At 31.8% G+C, this 23522-nt stretch overlaps 5 protein-coding genes and 2 pseudogenes across 6 annotated transcripts; 3 read left to right on the top strand and 4 right to left on the bottom strand.

The window, feature by feature from the left end:
• Positions 1-305: 305 nt before the first annotated feature.
• LOC110663129 (probable calcium-binding protein CML48) lies at positions 306-3236 on the top strand. 2 transcript variants are annotated; one of them, XM_021822366.2, is made up of 5 exons: positions 306-1088; positions 1518-1564; positions 2305-2480; positions 2575-2593; positions 2764-3236. In XM_021822366.2, the coding sequence occupies exons 1-5, from the start codon at positions 689-691 to the stop codon at positions 2872-2874; spliced, it is 753 nt and encodes a 250-aa protein (XP_021678058.2). In that variant the 5' UTR covers positions 306-688; the 3' UTR covers positions 2875-3236. The 2 variants fall into 2 exon arrangements, with proteins under 2 accessions (XP_021678058.2, XP_058004086.1); XM_058148103.1 differs by lacking the exon at positions 2575-2593 and having other exon boundaries at positions 311-1088.
• Positions 3237-3619: 383 nt separating this feature from the next.
• Positions 3620-5415, bottom strand: LOC110663130 (uncharacterized). The gene is made up of 2 exons (XM_058148104.1): positions 5184-5415; positions 3620-4101 (listed from the first exon to the last, which is right to left on the bottom strand). The coding sequence occupies exons 1-2, from the start codon at positions 5290-5292 to the stop codon at positions 3845-3847; spliced, it is 366 nt and encodes a 121-aa protein (XP_058004087.1). The 5' UTR covers positions 5293-5415; the 3' UTR covers positions 3620-3844.
• Positions 5416-6486: 1071 nt separating this feature from the next.
• Positions 6487-8843, bottom strand: LOC110663089 (uncharacterized). Its single transcript, XM_021822301.2, has 2 exons — positions 8539-8843; positions 6487-7567 (listed from the first exon to the last, which is right to left on the bottom strand). The coding sequence occupies exons 1-2, from the start codon at positions 8624-8626 to the stop codon at positions 7302-7304; spliced, it is 354 nt and encodes a 117-aa protein (XP_021677993.2). The 5' UTR covers positions 8627-8843; the 3' UTR covers positions 6487-7301.
• Positions 8844-15636: 6793 nt separating this feature from the next.
• LOC131180941 (peroxidase 60-like) lies at positions 15637-16907 on the top strand. The gene is made up of 4 exons (XM_058149260.1): positions 15637-15852; positions 15966-16145; positions 16241-16400; positions 16480-16907. Exons 1-4 carry the CDS (start codon positions 15637-15639, stop codon positions 16905-16907), a joined length of 984 nt encoding a protein of 327 aa, XP_058005243.1.
• Positions 16908-17288: 381 nt separating this feature from the next.
• Positions 17289-18340, bottom strand: LOC110663127 (putative germin-like protein 9-2; annotated as a pseudogene).
• A 5-nt stretch (positions 18341-18345) lies between these two features.
• LOC110663126 (germin-like protein 9-3) lies at positions 18346-19295 on the top strand. Its single transcript, XM_021822364.2, has one exon. The coding sequence runs from the start codon at positions 18406-18408 to the stop codon at positions 19108-19110; it is 705 nt and encodes a 234-aa protein (XP_021678056.2). The 5' UTR covers positions 18346-18405; the 3' UTR covers positions 19111-19295.
• A 225-nt stretch (positions 19296-19520) lies between these two features.
• Positions 19521-22581, bottom strand: LOC110663128 (40S ribosomal protein S14B-like; annotated as a pseudogene).
• Between the last annotated feature and the right edge of the window lie 941 nt (positions 22582-23522).

Here is a 23522-nt window from a genome sequence, read left to right as displayed (position 1 = left end):
TCACATTGTGAATTCATCGTGATTAGTGTTGTCATCATGGTAATATCTCTGATCCTTCTTTCTAGATCACAATGTAGAAATATGAATCAAAGCACCCTGATTGAAGATATTCATTTGAATATCGAAGTTTCCAACATTCTAATTCTAAAATTAGGGGAAAGCAAAGGAATATGGTACTCTGATATAGAAATATGAATCTAAGCACCCTGATTGCAGATATTCATTTGAATATTGAAGTTTCCAACATTCTAATTCTAAAACTGGAGGAAAACCACTTACGCGTGTTTTTCCTTACGCGAGAGACCAGACCAGACCAATTGTGAAGTTGACGCTTCGACGCGAAGTAATTTCTGTATCTTATCCTTATCATCACGTGGATAAGAGAAGAAAGAAGTTGCAGGCGGATGAAGCAATCAGGCAACCTCCAAGAATGTACCGTCAGCTTACGCACTGCATTGACCACTTCTCCATGCTGTTTGTCCTTCAACTGTGGAAAAAAAAAAAAAATCAAACATTCTCATTCACACTACCTATATCAAATCCTCACCGTCCATTTGAACAGAAAAAAATATAAAATTCAAAACCATCTACCTGAAAACAAGCATGCCCCGTATGCAAAACTAAACAAGCCCCAATTCTTGATTCACTCTATTACTTATCACCTCCATTGCGTGCTCCTTCTTCTTCAATGTCTTCCTATACCAGATCGTACTCATCTCAGCAGTCCTATGCCCCTTCTGCACCGTCCCTGCCCGACTCTTTTGACCAGCAGGACCACTCATATTATAGTTCTCCTCCTCCTCATCCAAGTGACTATATTCGGCAGCAGCAGCAGCAGCATCAACCGCCACCTTCTTATGCGGCAGGATATGGGCAGAGTGAGTACTCTTATGGGTACTCTGGTTTTGCACAGGGGACACATCCAGATGTGATTAGGAGCTTTCAGATGGTGGATAGTGACAGGAGCGGATATATAGATGAGAACGAGTTGCAACTAGCTCTCTCTTCTGGGTACCAACGGTTCAATATTAGGACTATTAGGCTGCTGATATTTCTCTTCAAGAATCCAAATGATCCTCTGCGAATTGGTGAGTTTTAAAATGATTGATCACGGGACAAACTAAAGCTTACTAGTATTCTGGATTAGATAATATCTTGTTATTAATTAGGAAATTTTGATTTTTGAGACTGGGTTTTCTGGTGCTTCTCATCTATCATCATTGAATTTTATTTTTTGCTTGAAATTGGAGAAATATATCTAGATTTTACATGGGTACTTTCCATTTTTGTAAGAATATGTTTTTGGGATATGCTTGTGTTTCTTTATGTATTTCACATTTTTGACTTTTAGTTAAAATTAGCTTTAATCTTTTTAACAAAGAAAAGAGAGAAATAAAAGGTTTTGAGCTTTCTCTTTGAAGTTCATTCATTTGTTCAAATTGGATGGCTTTTACTTTCACATCGTTGGGAAGGTATAATTACATAATAATGTTGTCGGCTTTACTTTTTTAATGCAGGGCCTAAAGAGTTTGCTGCTTTGTGGAGTTGTCTTGATCAATGGCGAGTGAGTACTGAGTAGTCTCTCACATTGATAGTCATTCCTGCATTACCATTTCTTTTTTGGATCTGCTTTGCCAATGCTATATAGCAGTTCAATTAGCTGCATTTGGAACCATTTTCGTTCTCTTAATTATTTTAACTATCAATAATTGAGGGACAATAGTCTACAGTAGAAGTATTTATAGGGAAATGAATATTAAATATGCCTTGTTTAGCTTCAATAATTAATTCACTGTCTATGATTCTACTGATTCTTACTGGCAAAAAAAATATGTGCACCTCTTAACTAGCTTTATGAATGAAACTTTTTGCTTGAGATATTGCAACTACACTAAAATGTTAAGCCTTTGTTATTATTGCTTCTTTGAACTAATCTGTCATGAATATGGAGGAAAGGAAAAAAAGCCAAGCTTATTTCATTAATCAAATCTAAACATATTTAAAATGACATTATGGGTGTTCTTTTTTCTTTTACATATGACAAACTATTTGGGGAGGAATAGAGTTGTTTAGGTACTTATTCAGTGAGCTTATTTGCATCATTACCATTCTTTATAGTGGAAGAACACCTTGTTTGTCCATGTAACTAACTGTATATAGGATCACATAAACATCATTATGCAGCTACGATGTTGTCAAATGAGCTTTTCATATTGTGAGGTTTGTACTTTGAAGATGCCATTGTCTTATGTCTCTGGCATGGGTGTAGCTGTTAAAAGATGAGCTCCTAAATTTCACTTGCAGGTAATATTTGAGAGATATGATAAAGACAGGAGTGGGAAAATTGATTTATTTGAACTGAGGGATGCCCTTTATGGCATTGGTTATGCAATGCCACCGTCTGTTCTCAAAGTTCTGATTTCCAAGTATGATGATGAAAGTGGCAGAAAGATTGAACTCAATTTTGACAATTTTGTTGAGTAAGTTTTTTTAATTTCAAATTTTTTTTTCTGAAATGCATTTATTTTAATGGGATTTTAAATCTGATTATATTTCTGTTGTTTTGAGTTGCAGATGTGGTACGATTCTTAAGGTGAGACCACCATAACTTTGAACTCTTGTTATATTCTTCAGCTTATTTCACTAGTTCAATTTTGTCCCTATGTAGAAATAGTGCCATAAGAAGTATGCAAATGCACCTTTGTAGAATGGTGAAGGCTGTTGTCCGTGATCTTGATATTCATTTTTATCTGTGGTTTTCAGGGTTTGACTGAGAAATTTAAGCAGAAGGATTCACGTTATACTGGTACAGCAACCATCAATTATGATGAATTCATGTCCATGCTCATTCCTTTTCTTGTATCATATGATTGATTCTGAAACTTCTCATGTTATCATCTTTGTTTAGTCTTCTCCCCCTTCCCACTCTCTCTTAATTTATATTCAATTATTTGATTTTTTTTTTTTTTTTTGGGATGAACTTTTCCATCATGTTAAGCTTCATTTTTGAGAGAAACGGAATTCATGTCCATAGTCATTCCTTTTCTTGTATCATATGATTGATTCTGAAACTTCTCATGTTATCATCTTTGTTTAGTCTTCTCCCCCTTCCCACTATCTCTTAATTTATATTCAATTATTTGATTTTTTTTTTTTTTTTGTTGGGATGAACTTTTCCATCATGTTAAGCTTCATTTTTGAGAGAAACGTGAATAGAGACTCTGTTCATCGGCCAATGCTACTTTTTCTGAATTTTGCTGATAACAGCCATAGACTCACAACAGTAAATCTCCAAACTAGTTAGAAAAATAATTTGCATAAAATAAAGGTAAATAGCAATGTTAAACACAAGTTTTGGAACTCTACCTTAGCGTTTGAATCCTACCTAATATGATTCAATATTCCCTGACGAGAGTAATAGATTATCTGTCTGTCTGTCTCTCACTTCTGTATGCTAAAAATTATGAAATATAATCAAGTTCTCAAGCCAATTGGAAATGTTTCATATATTTTGTTCAGAAATCAGCAGAAGGGGGAAAACACACAAGATTACGCATCAAAATCTGGTCGTAATTGTAGTATTTTTGACAATATAAATGTAAGAGCCGAGTCTTGCATATGGATGAAGCAATAATGTTTTCCCTATATTGATATGTTTTGATATAATTGTATTTATGGGTTACGAAGAGCTAGGTAGTTAAGCGTAATTAAAAGAAATTTACAACAGCATGATAAGGATAGAACAAACATGACAACCTCAACCTGTTAACAAGTGATTGTGATTATCTCTAGACAATAAATACCACTACTGTATAAACACCGTTACTGTAAGCTATGCACAATACTAAAGAATACCAACAACCAAAGCTGCAAGAACCAAATAAAGGGAACTAGTATATTTCGGGGAGCCTTCATTAGAACCATGGTGCTGGTGACGGTTCATAGCCCCAGCAGCATAAAGAGGGACTACAGTTGCACCATGTCCCTCATCACCATTACCTTTAGCCTCTCCACCATGCGCTTCGCTTCCAGTTGAATGGCCACCTCCATGGCCGCCACCTCCTCCACCCTTCCTGTTTACTAAGACCAGCCGCTGGAGCCCTGTTGCAATTTCAAACTTTCCTATCATCCCTTTTCAAAAGCATGCCATATATATAACTTATTAATTTCTTTTTGCCAAGTAAAACACTAAGCCAACTGAATGAAGAGAAATGAAAATTGTTATCACCGTATATGCGAGTTTTTCCTTTGAAAAATGATTTAGTAGAACATGACATGAGTATGCTTTAGTCTTTTCACAAACGCTTCAGTTTTGTAAATTAGTATACCATCTATCAGAAATCAATTTCAAGCCTGTTCGTGAATGTGGAAGAGAAAAGTTTGCCATTCACTATAACAAAATTATAGGCAGGGACATGTTAAGACTCATAGATTGGGTTGCTTTGCTAAGGCCAATGTATGCTTTGCCGGACCCTACATGCCTCCCAACAGCATTTGCTTTTGGGAGTTGAGGTATTGAGTAATCGAAGAATCTTTAGCATTAAAGGTAAATCGAAGCGTCGTGGGCGTCCCTCCAAACGTGTGCAAGGTCGGAGAGTTGGATAACCCCCTTTTGCATACCATTTTTCATATAGAAGCAATTAAAAAAAAGGTAAAGCTTGCGGTAAAGCTAAAGGATAAAGGAATGCCCTTCTTTGCAAAGGGAGAGTAAAGGATATTCTAACTTCGAGTTTTAATCATAGCTAATTATACACGAAAATATATAAGTATATCTATATATATACTAAAAATTTAGCTTTTGAAGATAGTGCCCGCTGGCTCACTGTCCATTAATTTATTGATTTATGTTTGCATCATTACATCGTGAAATAGTACGTTGATGTATGTGCATCCTTCAATTGTTAATTCCATGAAGGGCTATGATTGTGCAGTGTTGATCTCAGCAACAAATAATCAAACAGTTGCAACTGTTCTTTTAATTCTCCAGAAATAGTTAAATTTGATTCAACCTAACACACACACATATATATTGAATAATAAATTTGCTTTATATGTTGAATCACTCTGCACTTAAAGAACTAGAGGCTATGAAAAGCTAACAAAATAATAAATCATCAAGTTCTATGATGAAAGATAGCAAAATTAAATGATAAATAAATATAAAACAAAGGATGGGAAAGTACCAGTAGTAGCAGTGGAGGAATTTAGCGAGGGTTGTGCATGCAGAGGACGAACATGAATCAGAAACAAGATTATCACGAAAAGGAACAAACCCAGTTTCTTGAAACCCATTCTGTTGTATCAGTAGTGATGAAGAAGATTGAAGTGGGTTTCCTTCGTTTTCAAATAAAAATGTTTTCACATTACGTAACAGGAGAGGGAAAGCGATTGGCTTTTATACGGATAAGGATTCAGAGAACGAGATAGGATTTATAGCAAGATTAAGATTTTAATATGTTAATTATTATTTATTATCAATTAAAAAATTATACAAATTATTTAATTCGTTTATAAATTATCAAATTTATATTTTTATATTTATTAAATATTATTATTAAAAAATGAACATAAGACTATTAACAAGTTTGGTTAATAATTAAATGATTTTTTTTATAACATATTATAACTAATTAAAAAATTGAAATGTTTATAAAAAATATATATATGATAAATATATTGAGGAAAATTTAAATAAAATAATTTCAAAATACAATTTTACAGCTATATATTATAAAGTATTTTATTTATATTTTTTTTAATTATATTTTATTATTATTTTTTAATAACTAATATGTATATGTTAAATAAATTTTATTGGTCTTACTTAATTTATGATTATATTATTATCACTAATCACTTACATTTCAATTTCCTAATTTTTAACACAAAATTAATATAAATTTATATGTATATAAATAATATAAAATTGAGTTATGATAAGGTAACAAACATATAAAATTATAACATAAGAAGAAAATAGGTTAATAATATGTAAAATTTTTTTAAAAAATTATTAATAACAGTGTCATATAAAAAACCACAATTACAAGTATATAATTATGAATGAATACTAATTAAAATTACTATTAAAAAAATAATAATTCTACTAAATTTTAAAAGAAAAAAATATGTAAAAATTTTAAATCATTATAAACCTTAATCATCTGAAAGTTAATTATAGTAAAAATAGTAAGGGGAGAGGGTGAATAATAGTGTATGTTCTTAAAAATTAAGATTTTTTTTCTTTACATTTTTAATATTTTTCTAAATTTAGATATTATATATTTATTATTTATTTTATTAAAAAGTTTATGAAGTTGAAATTATCTACGTAACGTGCAGGTAAGTAGAGAGAAAAAAAGTAAAATAAAGGTAAATAGCAATGTTAAAAAACAAGCTTTGAAACTCTATCCTAGAGTTTGAATCCTACTTAGTGTAACTCAGTATTCCCGGATGAGAGTAATAGATTATCTATCTGTCTCTCTCTCTCTCTCTATCTCTCTCTTCAGTATGCCAAAAATTATGAAATATCATCAAGTTCTTGAGCCAATCGGAAGTGATTAATATATTTTGTTCAGAAGTCAGCCGTAGGGGGAAAAACACACAAGATTACACATCAAAATCTGGTCGTGATTGTAGTATTTTTGACAATATAAATGTAAAAGCAGAGTCTTGTATATGGATGAAGCGATGACGTTTTCTCTATGTTTTGATATAATTGTATTTATGGGTTACAAATTAAGAGCTTGGCATAGAAGACTAATTAAAAGAGATTTACAACAGCATGATAAGGATAGAACAAACAAGTGATCGTACAAAGAGTAGAAGACTAACAAGTAATCGTGATCATCTCTAGACAATAAACACCACTTCTGCAAGCTGTGCGCAATACGTTTGTTTGGATGAGGGTGGAGGGGGTAAATAAGGGTAAGGAGGGATAATTAAATTTTGTCTCCCTATTTGAAAATGGATGAATTAATGAAGAGCAATGATAAACAGAGTAAATCTTGCTCTCTCATATCTCTCAAATCTCAATTTTTCTTACACCTCAAATTAAATTAAAGCTTAAGGAAGAGTTAAAAGGAGAGGTAAAAATTATAATTATTTTTATTTCTATAGCCTTTAAGTTTAGCTTCATTCACTTCTTTCTAAACATAAAAAAAAAATATACATTACTCTCTCTTTTTACCATTTCCTTAATTCACCTCCCCCCAAATATGAAAATTTTTTTCATTCTTGTACCCTTTATCTTTCTTTCTCCTACCTTACCCTTTCTTACCCTTTCTTATCCTTCCCATGTCCTAGCCCCTTCCAAACAGACCCCGGAGAAGACAAACAACCAAGGCTGCTAGAACCAAATAACTGGAACCAGCATATTTCCGGGAGCCTTCATTAGAACCATGATTCTGGTGATGGTACATAGCCCCAGCAGCGTACAAAGGGACTACAGTTGTACCATGTCCCTCATCACCATTACCTCTAGCCTCTCCACCATGCGCTTCGCTTCCGGCTCCATGGCCACCACCGCCTCCACCCTTCCTCTTTACCGAGACCAGCGGCTGGAGCCCTGTTGCAATTTCAAACTTTCCTATCATTCCTTTTGAAAAGCATGCCATATATATAACTTATTAATTTCGTTTTGTCAGGTAAAACACTAAGCCATCTGAATGAAGAGAAGTGAAAATTGTTATCAACATATATGCGAGTTTTTCCTTTGAGAAATGATTAAATAGAACATGACATGAGTATGCTTAGTCTTTTTACAAACGCTTCAGTTTTGTAAATTAGTATATTATCTATCAGAAATCAATTTCAAGCCCGTCAGTGAATGTGGAAGAGAAAAGCTTGCCATTCACTATAACCAAATTATGGGCAGGACAATGTTAAGACTCATGGATTGGGTTGGTTTGCTAAGGCCAGCATATGCTTTGCCACTTGCTTTTGGAAGTTGAGGTATTGAGTTATCGAAGAATCCTTAGCATTAAAGGTAAATCTAATAGTCGTGGGAGTCTCTCTAAACGTGTGCAAGTTGGACGGTTAGATAACCCCCCATTTGCCTACCAAAGGTAAAGCTTCTTGTGAGCTAAAGGATAAAGGAACGTCCTTTTCTTGAAGTTTTGGTGGAATAAATCTTCTTTACAAAAGTAGAGTAAAGAAGGTTCTGTCCTGATTCTAAAAATCTTACGAAGATAATACCGCTGGCTTTGTTTTCATCAACTGTATTGATTTTTTACTTGTTTTTTTTTTTTAACGTTTGGAACAGAAAATAGATATTTTCATAGTCAAATAGAAAATTTAATATTTTTAAAGAAAGCAACTTTCACTTTTTTTATAATACAAATACTTATATATGTATACATAAACACTTTTGAGGAGTGTTCTTTTAATTCTCTAGAAACTAAATGAATCTAATACTTAAAACTGCGCTAAAAGAACTAGAGGCCATATATATAAAGCTAACAAAATAATTAGTTAATCATCAAAATCTATGTTGAAAGAGTGCAAGATTGAATAATAAATATAGAAAGAGTGGGATACCAGTAGCAGCAGTGTAGGTATTTAGCAGGGGATGAATCGGAAACAAGATTATCACGAAAAGGAACAAACCCAGTTTCTTGAACCCCATTATTTTATTTCCTTCTGAAATCCCACAAGAAATAAGATCCTTGCCCCGTCTTTATCCTTTTATTCTGCTGTCTCAGTGATGAAGATCGATGTGAGTTTCCTTTGTTTTGAACTAATGCTTTTCACAATATGTGGGTTTCCTTCGTTTTGAACTAATGCTTTTCACATTATGTGGGCTTCCAAGAAAGAGAGGAAAGTGCTTGGCTTGCATGAGAAAACTGGAAAAGCTCAAATTTTAGAATACGGGAATTTCCTTGATCCTTGAACGATTCCCCAGAATACTTCCTTTTTTAAATTTACTGATATGGGTATTTTTATTATTTTTTATATATTTTTTAATATATATATATATATATATATATATATATATATATATATATTTGCTAGGGGAATAAAGTACGTTGTTATGCGACTTGGATAAATCAAGAGCTGTTGAGCGTTATCTCCTTTTAAATTTCAGGAGGTGTTTAGTTTACTTGTTGGGTGTAGCTATAGCTGATAGACGTAAATTATAGTGTTTAATAGGCTTAAAAAAATAGAGCTGATAGCTGATAGGCAACTGATATGATACCCATCAGCTGCAGTTTGTATCAGCTCTATTTTTAGAGGTGTTTCTCATCAGCTTTTTAGAGGTGTTTCTCATCAGCTGATAGCTGATTTAGTTTTATTTTTTATTTTGACAATATTATTCTTTTTTATTTAACTTGAAAATTAATATTATTAATGTTTTTATTTTTTATTTGTAATTTTAACATTTTAATTAACGTATTTTAACTTTATTAAAATATTTTTTATTAATAACATAAAATATAAAATATTTATTTATATCTAAAAATTTAAAATTAATTATAAATTTTTCTATTAACAATAATAATTATTTTTTTATTTTATCTATATTTTTAAAATTATTTAATTGTCTTAAAAAATAATTATTTTCTTATTTCTATAATAAAATAAATGATATAATATAATATATTAATTTAATAATTATATATTTAATTTAATAATAAAATAAATAATACAATGTAATAAATTTATAATTTTATATTTATTTAAAAATTAAATAAATTATATGATATATACCCTTATTAGTCATTTCACATATCAACAGTAACAGCTAAATATAATTTTACCAAACATTTAACATAAAACAGCTATCATCAGCTAACAGTAACAGCTATCAGCTAACAGTAACATCTAACAATAACAGCTATCAGCTAACAGCTATCAGTTGTATTCAACAATTAAACCAAAAAGGCCCTGATATGCAAGAATTTAGTAAATTAATAATATTTGCAGTATATTAATTCTGTTAGAAAGCATCTTAAGATTATTTATCCTATCTTGAATATACTAGGCATATATGAGAGAATGTGCCTTGTGATCATTCAAAAGAAAAAAAAAATTAGCTTTAATATGTAAAAGTTAATTCAAGAATAAACATAACCGTAAATATTAAAAAAATATATTCTAAATATATTCTTTTATATTAAATAGAATTTTCAATGTATATCTATATATTTTATAGAATATAGTGGAAGAAACATTAGAATTTTCCATAACATCTTCATTATTTTTATTATTTATAATTATATTATTTTTTATTATATAATTAATTTTAAAATTTATATAAATTTAAAATTTTTAGTCCTATTTATATTTAAATTCTACTTAATTAATTTTTTTATAATTCAAAATAATTATTTATAATTATAAAATTAAATATTCCATATAATATATAAAAGTAGGAAGGTTGGAATTTTAAAAAAATATCTTTCATTATTTTTATTACTTATAAAAATATCAAAAACATATCTTTTAACAATAAAGAATTTGTCAAATCCTTATCACTTTATCACTAATTCTTTTAACAACACAAATTCCATTGTAATACTTTCTCACTATCTTTTAGTGACGACTAATATTCTTATGAATAATGTCATATAGAATCATTGCTAATAATGTTTAGCAACAAAATGTTCACTGTCAAGTCCTTAAAAATTTCAATTTTTAATATTATAATAGTTAATATAAATTAAATTTTTAATATTATTTTAATAATAATTATAGTTAATGATAATATATTAGAATTATTTCAATAAGAATTAAAATTCACATATTATAAAGATAATTGATTATAAATATTTTTTTACATCTTTATTAATTTCTTTTTTTTTCTATGAACACTAACTTTAAAATATAGTAAACAATATTATTACTTTAATTAATTTTAGTAATATTTCTTAAGTATTTTTTAAACTTATTTTTTTATTATAGACATACTACTTTAAAACAATAAATGATTTGAATTGATATATTATTATTTCTTTATAGACAATTGTTGACATTATTTAAAACTACAAAATATATATTGTTAATATTAGAGAATAATATTTATAAAGCTTTTCACAATAGTGTATTAAATATTTAAATAAAAAATTTTAAACATTATAATATAATATAAATAACTTTATCATATTATAAAAGAAATTTTTACAAATTTTTTATTTTTCATATTCTTAAATAAAAAAATTCAAAAATTAACACGTTAAAAATTTTTTATTGAAAATAAACATATTATAATAATATTATAATATACAAAAATTATGTATAAAAAATTAAATCATAAATATATAATAAATATAAATAACGTGTAACACATATTAAAAAAAATTAATATATTATGAATACTACTTCTCTCATACAATAATAATAACAATGAATATTAAACTCGTTGAGGTTGATTATATGGATTATTTTTTATATAATTTTTATAATTATGTAAAATTTATAAATTAAAGTCACAAACTTTTTTTCTTTTGGGGGAATTGAAAATTTAATAATAATAATCTTTTTATACACCACAAAAAAACAGTTATTTCAGAGACGGAATTTGTGACGGAAATAAATCCGTCAGAAAGAATTTCTTTTAGCAACAGACTTTCAACTGATTAATGACGGGTATCAATTTAAGGGAATAGTGACGAATATTAAACTAATTAGCGACGGGTTATTAACGAAATTTGTGACGGACAATAGTTCCGTCAGAAATCCGTCAGAAAGTTTAGATTTTAAGACTTAAAACCCTAATGTTGACAGCCGCATTTTTATCCCCTCTCTTTCAAAACAGCTCTTCTTCTTTTCTCTCTTTCTTGACAGTGAGGAGTTGCTCCCTCTTTCCGTTTGTGGCAATGCACCACCGTAAGTAATTTGGTTAGTTTTTCTCTTTCAATTAGGATCTGAAGTTTATTTTTTAACTGTGGTTGTCTGGATTCTGTTTGTATTCTTTTTTGTTCCATGTGCTTCGATTTTATGCTATGCAATTGGTTTCCATTTTTGTTGTTTAAATAAATAAAAAAAATTCTCTAGATTGGTACTGTAGATCTATGTTTTTGCTATTTTTTTTTATTTTTCTGTTAATTAGCTATATATTTGTTTGCAATAATTCAGGATTTTATATTGTTCGATGTGCTGCGTTTAAAATTTTGTGCATTTAGAAAAAAATTTTAATAATTTTTTTTTTGTTGATTTGTCGCATGTGATAGGTTAGAAAGTGTATTGTGTATTGCAAGTATTGACTGCCGTATATGCCTTAGCATTACCATACATGTATGAGGAGACTTGTAGTGACATTGTTGTGTTATTGTTTTGTGATAGGTTGTGATAGGTTGTTGAAGTTTCCACCTCCAAGACTGGAAAGCACGGTCATGCTAAGTGCCATTTCATTGGAATAGACATCTTCAATGCCAAAAAGCTTTAAGATATTGTCCCCTCCTCCCATAACTGTGATGTATGTTATTTATGCTTTCTGTCTTTCCAACTGTAGCTCTTTTGAAAACTTAACTAGATGTTGTATGATGTTGATATGAATAATTCCCTGGCTTTTGAAGGTTCCCCATGTCACTCGTACCAACTAACAGCTAATTGATATTTCTGAGGATAGATTTATAAGTTCAGTTTTTTGCACTCATCCTTGCTTATCTTGTTTTTGTTCACCAGTTAATAGTTATGGTTTCTGACTAAATTAAACTTAAATTTTTTCAAATTTCAGGTGAGTTTACTGACTGAAAATGGGAACACTAAGGATGACCTGAGGTTTCCAACTGATGAGAATCTTTTGTCTCAGATATACTAATTCTTGATTTTTTATCAGGGAGCTAATTTGCTTGCCATTCTAGATAGTGTTTGGAGTGGGCTAATATTATAGGCTGTAATTAGGAAAACAATCTATAAGTATTTTTTAAGAAAACAGGGGTTGTTCTATGCAGTGCTTTTATCTTATGTTTAATTTAGATTATGTGAGGTTTTGTCTCTGATCTGTTTTATAAGTTCACAGTGTATGTGTATTTTTGCCTTGTTTTTCTTGGGTTGATGTAATATGTTATCATTGATAACTCCCTCAAAAGGGATGTAGTAACGGCAGGATTTCTATTCCTTTTTCTCCCTACTTTTCAAGTATGAAATTGGAAACAAAAAGAAAAATGGAAATTTTTAAAAACAAAATAAGATTTAGTTTTTCCTTTAAAATATAACTGGCTAATTATTATTTCTTTGTATATAAAAAGGTATGAATTAAGTTTATTTTAGTACCCACATGCCTATATAACCCTGTTCACCTTTCCTTACAATAACATGCAAGCTCCTTTGTAGCATGAAGCTAGGATGAGACTTCCACCATCTCTCATAAGGCAGTTTTTTTTCTTCTGAAGTTAGACAATCTTATTAAGACATTCATTTTTTTTTTCCGAAGACATTCAATTTGATGGCGAAAGAAGTCACAATCTGCTAAGATTAATAGAATGACAGTAAAAGATGGGTCAATTACAAAACATGCTGGTGGTTCAATCAAAATTGAGATTCATGAGGATTGATTGGTATAATTTTTTAATTTAAGTTATTTTTTATTTATAGTTATGCATTTTATTGGTTGTAAAATTATTTAGTGTGTATTTTGTTGATTACACAATATGATAATTTTTATTTTGTAGACAAAGATATTAGGTAGGCCACCAAATAAGATTGAAGTTATTCTAGCAACTCACACCAAAAAGGGTGCTGATGGTGTGTTCATTGATGGCAAATCATAACAGGTCGATGTAAGTTTCTTTGAAAATATTAATTTTACCATAATATCTTTCCAATTTAATTTCATTGTCGTTAAGTTGTATTAGATTATAATGTAAGGTTATGTGTGTTGGCTATTCATTTAATAAGATATTACTGTATTTCATTTGTTTAGGAAGATTATGCAAGTGCAATTGTGGAGAAATATGGCTCTAATTCTGAATCCCCGCTAATATTTGATATGGATAAGTGGATAGAAGCATCTGGAGGCTTTAATTAAGGAAGGGTGTATGGTTTTGGGTCTTCTGCAAAATCTCAAACAAGTGGATCATCTACCTCTCAATTATGCACATTTGCTTATCCTAGGTCATCTTCTCAGCCTGCGATGACACAAGAGGAAATTCAACAACTTATAGATGATCAGGTGCGAAAGGAGTTAAAGACCACAGGTGGTACTCAGTTTGCAACATCTTTACATCCAACCACTTCAGACTCCACAAATCCATAGGATAATCTAGATAATTGACTATGCTATTTATGTTTCCGTTTAAAGATATTACTATGTACAGAATATTAATAGTACTTTTTTTGAACATGATTGTATTTTAACTTACATTTTTTTTAATATTAGCTACTTTGTATGGATTATTTTACAACTTTATGAATATATGCATTTTAATTATGCTGATTAGGAAAATCAAAATTAATATATTGTATTTATTTATGGATTTTTTTATTAATTTATTCTATAGGAATAACAAAATAATTAAAAAATAATAAATTTAATAATAAATAATATTACTTTTTTGACAGATTTGTGATGAATTAGCGACGAAATTTTAAAATTATTTATGCATTATCGACAGACCATATAACTTTAACGACAGATTTAGTGATAAAATTAGACACAGATTTGTGATGGATTAGCGACGGCATTTTTCTGATGATACTAGTAACTGAAAATTAATTCGGTTTCATTTATATTAGTGACAGCATATTTCGTCGCTAATTATTTAGCGACGGATAGAATTTTGGTTACAAAATTTTCTGACGAGTGTTTTAGCGACGAAAATATATCCGTCGTAAATCAGTCGTTAAAATCTTTTGCTACAAAAACTAGCCAATCTGTGACGGATTTTTCCGTCGCAGATGGTCTGTTTTTTTGTGGTGATATAAATACAAAGTTAAAAAATGAATTTGATTCTCTTTCATGTACTTGCATCTAAACCTCATTAGACAATTCATTGCAATTAACCCTTCATTAATTTTGTGAAAAATATTATGTAAAACATTTTTTATATTTTTTTTTTTAGCGTTTGAAGCATTTCGAAAATTTATTAAGAGAATTTTTTTTATTAAAAGGAAAAATATGTTATTTTTAAGAAAAAAATAAAAAGAAAAAATTATTTTTTAAACTTTGATAATTTTATTAAAATAAATGTAAAAATGTTTATAATACATATATATTTACATGACATAATATATACTATTAATTTAATATTACAACTAAATAATGAAAAATATCTGTATGAAAAACATTTTGTGAAAAATTAATTTTCATAAAAAATATTTTTCATATTTATTTCGCATGGTCGGTTGTTTAAAAAAAAAAAACTGCTCAGTTTAATTAATCTTATTCATGGAACTGCATATGCAACTAAAACTCAAGTCTACTCTTTTGACTTAATAATACACTATTATACCAAGAAATTCCCTGTCATATAACATCAATACACACTTCTAAACTCTCATATCCTTACAGGAGGGCACGTTTTATAACTGCCCCAATGTTATATGACACAGAAATCCCACCTACTGGGAGATTGTCGGGCACACCATTCTAATTCTTTATCTTCTGTTACTTCCCTATAAATGCAAAGGAAAAATGAGCTTTCTTCCATGTCCAGGCAGTTGAGTTGCTCCATAGCAAAACATATGAAGGTGATGATGAGAAGAGTAGCTGCATTGGCACTAGCCCTTGCCCTCATATCTGTGCACTTGACAGGCCAATGCCATGGTCAGTTGCAATTTGGGTTCTATAAGGGCAAGTGTAAGTTTGATGTTGAGTCTATCGTACGTGGTGTAGTCCAGGCAAAATTCATCAGTGACAAAACAATTGTCGCTGCCCTTGTTCGCTTGCACTTCCATGACTGTTTTGTTCATGTAAGCTTTTAGTTTTGTTCTTGTTTACTGCTATTTAATAAGCCTCAAGTTTGGACAAATCAGTTCTTGAATCCATCAGCTGAAAAATATACATTCGTGCGTGATGTGAAAAGGGATGCGATGCATCTATACTGCTAGATGGAAGCAAAAGCGAGAAAACTGCGCCGCCCAATCTAAGCGTAAGGGGTTATGATATCATTGATGCTGCCAAGGCTGCTGTCGAACTTTTCTGTCCAGGACTCGTCTCTTGTGCTGATATTATAGCAATGGCTGCCAGAGATTCTGTTCTCTTTGTAAGTTACATTGTGTTTCATTCCTCCGCTTTACAAATCATGAAAGCAGGGTTGAATTGTGCAAACAAATCTTGACCATTTTTTTTTTCTTGCAGGCTAAAGGAGGATGGTACAATGTGCAAACAGGAAGAAGAGATGGTTTTGTATCTTCTGCTCAAGATGTGAATCTGCCATCGCCAAGTTTTACTATTCCTCAAGCAGTTGCAGCATTTGCTTCGAAAGGACTTGATCCTACGGATATGGTTTATCTTCTGGGTACTTCAAATTCTCCCATAAACGTTCTTGCTTCCTTTCTTTTAATCGTTTCTGCTCTCTGAATCTTGTTGATGCATAGGTGGTCACACCGTTGGGGTAGCACATTGTTCACTCTTCCAAGATCGTCTTTATAATTTCCAAAATACTGGCAACCCTGACCCGACCATGGATACAACATTACTCAGCATGCTAAGACAAAGGTGTCCTCAAAATTCAGATGGAACCAACTCAACTTTTCTTGATCAGAACCCTTCCAGTTCTTTTACTGTAGACAACTCTTTCTACCAGCAAATACTACTGCATAAAGGGATTCTCCAAGTTGACCAAGAACTGGCATTGGACCCCATAACCCAATCCACGGTGGCAGCAATAGCTGATAGTACGGATTTTTCCTACAACTTTGGTCAAGCCATGGTTAAGTTGGGAGCTGTCCAAGTCCTCACTGGAAATCAAGGGGAGATCAGGAGATCTTGTCGATCAGTTAACAATCCATCTAACAGCAATTAATTCTAATTCCAAAGTTGAAGAATAAGCACGATTATTTTAATTCTACTTGCAGTTTTGTTTCTCTTTCCTTTTGATGATTTCTTTCTTGTATCTGTTTTATTCTACGTTTCTTTTCGGATTCCTTTCAGTACATGAGAGATTGAGGTTTCTTATTTATTATTTGTTGTCGAATTGATACATTTTGTAGAATAATAATTATCAATTATATGTTCTAATCCAAGATGATATAAAGAAAGTCTCTCAGTTTTCTACACTATGAGGTTGATAATATGATTGGAAAAGCACTTCTTCCTTATTGGTAAAAACCAATATGAAACAAAATATTGTGCTTCAGCACATGTTATCCAATTTGAAAAATAAAATATTGCAGCCATTGAATCTTATTCCTTCAGTAAGAATTAAAAGAAAGAAGGTGAACTAAAAGAATGATTTCATGAAGGGTGAACTGAGGCTTCAATCTAAGCCTTAGTTGCAAGACCTGCCTTGATCTTCTGAATGGTAGCGACGTCTGTTTTGAAAGACTTGGCAAGGATTGCATCATCAATCCCAGTAGCAAAGACAGTAGCAGGAACTGAAACAGTTCCAGCATTTGCACTGCCAAAAGCAGAGATAGCAATTGCAGGATCCTTAGGATCTGCATTGTACTGATAGTGAACAAGTCCCTTTGGAAACACGAAAATGTCACCTAGCTGTAGAGTTTGGGCGTATAGTTTGTTGGTGGTGTCAACAAATCCAACCTCAAGGCTTCCATAAACAACAAAAAAAAGCTCAGCAGAGCGGGGGTGGGTATGAGGTGGGTTAACACCACCTGCAGGATATTGCAGAACAGCATAGGATACGCTCTGGCCATTCAGAGCAGGAAAATCTGCGATGCTAACTTTCGTTACCTTGAAGTTAGTAGGGTCAGGACCATAAAAAATTCCACGCAGTCCAGTGAAGGTGAAAAAGTTTCCATCAAAAGTTGTGGAGTTTTGTGGGACGATAAAGTCTGTTAAGATATCTGGATCGCTTGCTGTACCAGCCAACAGGTGGCAAATACAGCCAAAAGGAAGAAGAAGAGATGTTTGAGGAAGACTGAGGCCATTGTTGATAGTACTTGTGGTTTTCCTGGATTCAAGATAAGATTTGTAAGACATGATAAGGTTTCTTATGCTTACTGGAATCATATAGAGCATGAACTAAGCTTTGTTCCGAATCTTCCAGCCGGCTGGACGTATTAAATGTGTTGTTCACAAATCACAAAGCTTATACTTTCATCTATTCCTCATTTGGCTACAGATTCAAATGCCTTGACTTTTACTTTCTTTTTGTATTTTTATTTACCTATTGTGGCTTGTCTGACAAAGAATATCCGAAACCTCGCAACAATTATAACAAAATGACATTGTAATTGCCATCTATAGACTAAAACTATAGTTTTCATCGAAGATGCCTGCAGAAAGAGTATAATATTAATTACCTTTCTGTTTCCGTTACTTTCCACTCTTTATAAATATGTATGAGAACTAAACATATCATCACAGATCAAACATTTTCCAACTACCATATCAAACTGTATCATCTTCACCTCACCATGGCCTCAGTAACTTCCATCCTTAAATTCTTCTCACTACTAGCCGCCTCATTTGCCATTGTTCAAATGGCAATGGCAGGAGACCCAGACATAGTTTCTGATTTCTTAGTCCCATCAAATACGACCGGAGTTGATGGTGCATTCTTCACATTCACTGGCATGCGTTCCCTTATTGGTGCTGAACCACCTACTGCTTTCAAGGTCTTGAAAGCGAGCATGGCAGAATTCCCTGCTCTCAATGGACAGAGTGTTTCTTATGCTGTCCTTCAGTACCCTGCCGGTGCTCCAAACCCACCTCACACTCATCCTCGCTCAGCTGAGCTACTTTTCCTCGTCTATGGATCTCTCCAAGTAGGATTCATCGACACCACTAACAAGCTCTTCGCTCAGACACTGCAAACTGGTGATTTGTTTGTATTTCCTAAGGGACTTGTTCACTTCCAATACAATGCAGATGCACAGAAACCTGCTTTTGCAATTTCAGCTTTCGGAAGTGCAAATGCAGGGACTATATCACTTCCCAACACCATATTCACCACTGGCATTGACGATAACATCCTGGCTAAATCCTTCAAGACTGATGTTGCCACCATTCAGGCTATCAAGGCTGGTCTTGCACCCAAGTCCTGAGTGTAGGCATCCTCATCATTACTTTCTTTCATACCATTCGTTTGTTGTCATGTTATTTCAGCTACTATTATTCCTCTTTTGTTCAGTATCCTTGATTGAGTGTTGAATAACCTGCCTAAGAACTCACAAGGATAGAAATTGTTCAATTGTACTAGCTTAATGTAACTTTGTTACACAGTTAATAACTTTCTCTACTCATTTTTTTTTCAACTATTCTACTCTTTTTGTTTGGATTTTCACCACCTTACATCCTAAATTAGAATTAATTTTACTTTAAATAAAGCAATTTTCCATTATGAAAGTTATACCTCAATTATCGTTTGAATTTTAAAATTAATTATTAATATATATTATAATTAAAATTACATCAAATTATTACATTAAACCCTCAAAATCTATGCACACCTCTCTACATACAAGCATCGATACTCGATGATTAAAATTCATAATGATATGAATTCAAAACATAATAACCTCCTCGACAAAATTCATACTAACACGTATCACCATGTTTCAACAAAGCTTGTATATCAATTCGGATCAACAAAACCAAGAACAAAAACTTTAAAAAAAAAATTAAATAAAAAATGCCCCTACTTCAAAGACCTTGTTCCAGTTAACCTAGATGTAGTGAACATAACCAATTAATAAAAGCACCACCACCACCGCCACCAAACTGGAAAAACTTTACAGTCTTCTTCCCCTTCTACCACCCTTTCTACGCGTGCTGTCAGTTGGAATCGGTGTCACATCCTCTGAAAAAAACAAAACATCATCAAAATCAGTGATATGATATTCACTGCCAGGCAAATGCTTCACTTTTCAACGGATTAATGCAAATAAGATGCATGCACAACACACATTTTAAGTTACTCAAATTTCAAATTGTGGATTAAGAACTCTAACGCTAATTAAAGCCTTACCAATGCAACCAATTTTCATTCCTGAACGAGCAAGTGCCCATAGGGCAGACTGGGCACCTGGACCAGGCGTCTTGCTTTTGTTTCCTCCCTTAGCACGCAGCTTGATATGAAGAGCAGTAATGACAAGTTCCTGTAGATTTCAAAGGCAGAATTAGTCAAAGGTGAACATTCAGGTTGAAGAAAAAACTATAATAATAAAAAAAAAAAACCTTAATCAAATACTAAAAAGAGTAATATTTTCTTAAAAATTTAGACTCAACTCAACTCAGGTCAACTAAGCCTTTATCCCAAAAATTTGGGGTCGGCTATATGGATTCGCTTTTTCCACTCTGAACGATTTTGTGTTAAATCCTCAGAAATGTGTAATGCTTCTAAGTCATGTTGTACTACTCTCCTCCAAGTCAATTTAGGTCTACCCCTTTTTTTCTTTCTATCCTCTAACCTAATGTGATCTACTTGTCTAACTGGAGACTCCGTATGTCTACGCTTCACATGACCAAACCACCTTAATCTCACTTCTCTCAACTTATCTTCAATTGGCACCACTCCTAAATTTAGACTATCAAACATAAAACAGCATAAGGACCTTGCATCGCCGAGAAACATCCTGTGCTGCAAGCATAGCAGCATATGGTCAAGATTCATCCCTGTCAGCTTTAACTTTCATCCCACCTGTGCTTATGAAATACATTGAGACTACACTCAGAAACTATACATTTAAATAAAGCAACGAAGGCATTAATGCCTTTATAAAAGCAGCAATGCAATAAGTTGAGCGCACATCCAAAATAGAGATTCCCCACTTTGCTAAATGCTCATAAAGTTCCCAAAATATAAAATAGTAAATCTCTGGTATCCTTTATATTAAAGTTCCTTTCTGAGAAATTACTCCAAACACGCATATACTCCAATTACTCCAGATGCATATATACTCCAAATACAATCTTATAAGATAGTAACATGCCTTATCCACTCTAAAATGCCATTCAAATATCTAACGGTGAAAATTTGTAGCTATTCTAGTTTTACAAAAAAAAAAGTGTGGCACAGGTTTGGACATGCAAACACAGAGTCAATGAACATATTTTTCTTAAAAGCATCATTCTGATCCTAAAAGAAGCATCTAATAAAAAAAATATGACATTATATGAAACATACCTGTAACACGAGCCATAGTTTCTCTCCCAGACAAATCAGTGACATGCTGCAACTGTAAACCGGAAAATCACTAACACAGTTAGACCTAACTGCCAAAAGCTAATATTCAATCAATAATCATCAAATATTTAAGTGAAAACTTACAAGGAATGTGTCATTAAACTATACATTTAAATAAAGCAACGAAGGCATTAATGCCTTTATAAAAGCAGCAATGCAATAAGTTGAGCACACATCCAAAATAGAGATTCCCCACTTTGCTAAATGCTCATAAAGTTCCCACAATATAAAATAGTCAATCTCTGGTATCCATTACATTAAAATTCCTTTCTGAGAAATTACTCCAAACACGCATATCCTCCAATTACTCCAGATGCGTATATACTCCAAATACAATCTTATAAGATGGTAACATGCCTTATCCACTCTAAAATGCCATTCAAATATCTAACGGAGAAAATTTGCAGCTATTCTAGTTTTACAATAAAAACAAAATGTGGCACAGGTTTGGACATGCAAATACACAGTCAATGAACATATTTTTCTTAAAAGCATTATTCTGATCCTAAAAGGAGCATCTAATAAAAAAAATTATGACATTATATGAAACATACCTGTAACACGAACCATAGTTTCTCTCCCAGACAAATCAGTGACATGCAGCAATTGTAAACCAGAAAATCACTAACACATTTAGACCTAACTGCCAAAAGCTAATATTCAATCAATAACCATCATATATTTAAGTGAATACTTACAAGGAATGTGTCATTAAAAGAAGCGAAAATGCGCACAACCCCAAAAACATGTTCTCCTTCTCTTAGCAGGCCCAAGGATGAAGGGTGACATTCTCTTCCTTTGGTTCTTTTGTCTTCTTCTTAGACTATTAAATCATCAACAATGAACCAAACTATATCAAATTTATAAAAAAAAAAAAAAATTGTAAAAAGAAGGCACAGCTCTAGAAAGATATAAATCTCACATTTTAAACTGAATAAAAAATGTTATAAAAACTCTAACGCCAATACAAATGGCTAATACCACAGGTGTGGACACTCCATGGAGGAATTATAAATAAAAAATAAAACACCAGGGCAAATGGCCAATACCAAAGGTGTAGATGCTCCATGGAAGAGTCATGTATCGTATGATAAAAGTTGTTTAGCTGGAATCCAACATTAAGCATCAAACAAAAGGCAACCTGTGCAATGATCCAACACCATGCGCTTCCTTGGGAGTTCCACTTGTGTAAACTTGTGCGCCAAAACACGCGATATTGGAGAAAGGAAATTGGTCAAAAACAGACACTCTCACACTCACACTGTTGTTCCACAAAGAAAGCATCAAAAAAGAAAATGGGCCAATCTTATAACCACAATTCCTAACCCCACCACCCAAAAAAAAAAAAAAAAAAAAAAAAAAAACACACACACACACACTTTTAATGATGAACTTAATTACACTATCTCAAAAGTGCTCTATTTGAACGACGGGATAAAAAAAAAAAAAAAGTATACTCGTTCCTGAAGAATTAGATTAAAAAAAAAAAAAAAAGCCCCACTTTGATTCCCAAACCAAAGATACACACAGGCGCGCACACGGCACACACAATTAAATACGGTATTTTGCTTTCCCAAGTTATCTCTACATTCAGACAGATACAGATTACAAACAGTAAAACTTGATAATTTCACCTAAAATAAAACTGAATTTATCTACATTTTGTTCCCCTGTTTTTCTAAGAAACCAAAAAGATAAAAGGCATTTTTAATCTCAGCCGTTTGCTATAGCATATATAATAAGGTAAATGAATAATATAATGCACAGAATGGATAGACGATTTAGATTTAATTAGGATTTCGCATAACATGGGCTGCTTAGATTAGAAAAGAAACTGAAAGAAGTTAGTGGAAGTGGATCACCAGTGGCAGTGGCTAGCAAATTGCAGGGGAAGCTTGAGTGACTAAAAGCGTTCATGTTGAATTTATAGATAAGGAGAGAGCTACGCTTGAGGGTGGGAAGGCAAGCTTGTTTCAACCTAATTGGCACTCTCTCCGATCATAAAGTTTTGGTTTTAAATTAAAATATTTGGTCCACAAAATATTTGTACAAATTAAAAAAAAAAATTAATTAAATTTATTTATTATTTTTTAGTAAATTTTATATTTATACTACTCATTAAAAATTAAATAATTCAATTATAAATTTTAGTTAAGTTTTAAATTTATTTAAAAAAATAAAAATTTTAATTATTATATTAATTAAAATCAAAATCAAAATTAAAATTAAATTAGACCAAAGCAAAGACTACACGTCTACATCAGCCAAATT

Source organism: Hevea brasiliensis, chromosome 6, assembly GCF_030052815.1.
Source record: "Hevea brasiliensis isolate MT/VB/25A 57/8 chromosome 6, ASM3005281v1, whole genome shotgun sequence".
In the NCBI taxonomy this organism is placed as follows: Eukaryota; Viridiplantae; Streptophyta; class Magnoliopsida; order Malpighiales; family Euphorbiaceae; genus Hevea; species Hevea brasiliensis.
This window is presented reverse-complemented; position numbering and strand designations above follow the sequence as displayed.

What these genes read in the sequence shown, in the direction of transcription:
- LOC110663129 (XM_021822366.2), top strand. Translation starts at nt 689, where the DNA reads ATGTCTTCCTATACCAGATCGTACTCATCTCAGCAGTCCTATGCCCCT. An exon ending in AAATGATCCTCTGCGAATTG is followed by an intron (nt 1,089 to 1,517) that starts GTGAGTTTTAAA and finishes TTTTTAATGCAG; the next exon opens with GGCCTAAAGAGTTTGCTGCT. An exon ending in GTTGTCTTGATCAATGGCGA is followed by an intron (nt 1,565 to 2,304) that starts GTGAGTACTGAG and finishes TTTCACTTGCAG; the next exon opens with GTAATATTTGAGAGATATGA.
- LOC110663130 (XM_058148104.1), bottom strand. Translation starts at nt 5,292, where the DNA reads ATGGGTTTCAAGAAACTGGGTTTGTTCCTTTTCGTGATAATCTTGTTT. An exon ending in TTCCTCCACTGCTACTACTG is followed by an intron (nt 4,102 to 5,183) that starts GTACTTTCCCAT and finishes AAATTGCAACAG; the next exon opens with GGCTCCAGCGGCTGGTCTTA.
- LOC110663089 (XM_021822301.2), bottom strand. Translation starts at nt 8,626, where the DNA reads ATGGGGTTCAAGAAACTGGGTTTGTTCCTTTTCGTGATAATCTTGTTT. An exon ending in TACCTACACTGCTGCTACTG is followed by an intron (nt 7,568 to 8,538) that starts GTATCCCACTCT and finishes AAATTGCAACAG; the next exon opens with GGCTCCAGCCGCTGGTCTCG.
- LOC131180941 (XM_058149260.1), top strand. Translation starts at nt 15,637, where the DNA reads ATGAGAAGAGTAGCTGCATTGGCACTAGCCCTTGCCCTCATATCTGTG. An exon ending in CCAGAGATTCTGTTCTCTTT is followed by an intron (nt 16,146 to 16,240) that starts GTAAGTTACATT and finishes TTTTTCTTGCAG; the next exon opens with GCTAAAGGAGGATGGTACAA. An exon ending in GGATATGGTTTATCTTCTGG is followed by an intron (nt 16,401 to 16,479) that starts GTACTTCAAATT and finishes GTTGATGCATAG; the next exon opens with GTGGTCACACCGTTGGGGTA.
- LOC110663126 (XM_021822364.2), top strand. Translation starts at nt 18,406, where the DNA reads ATGAGAACTAAACATATCATCACAGATCAAACATTTTCCAACTACCAT.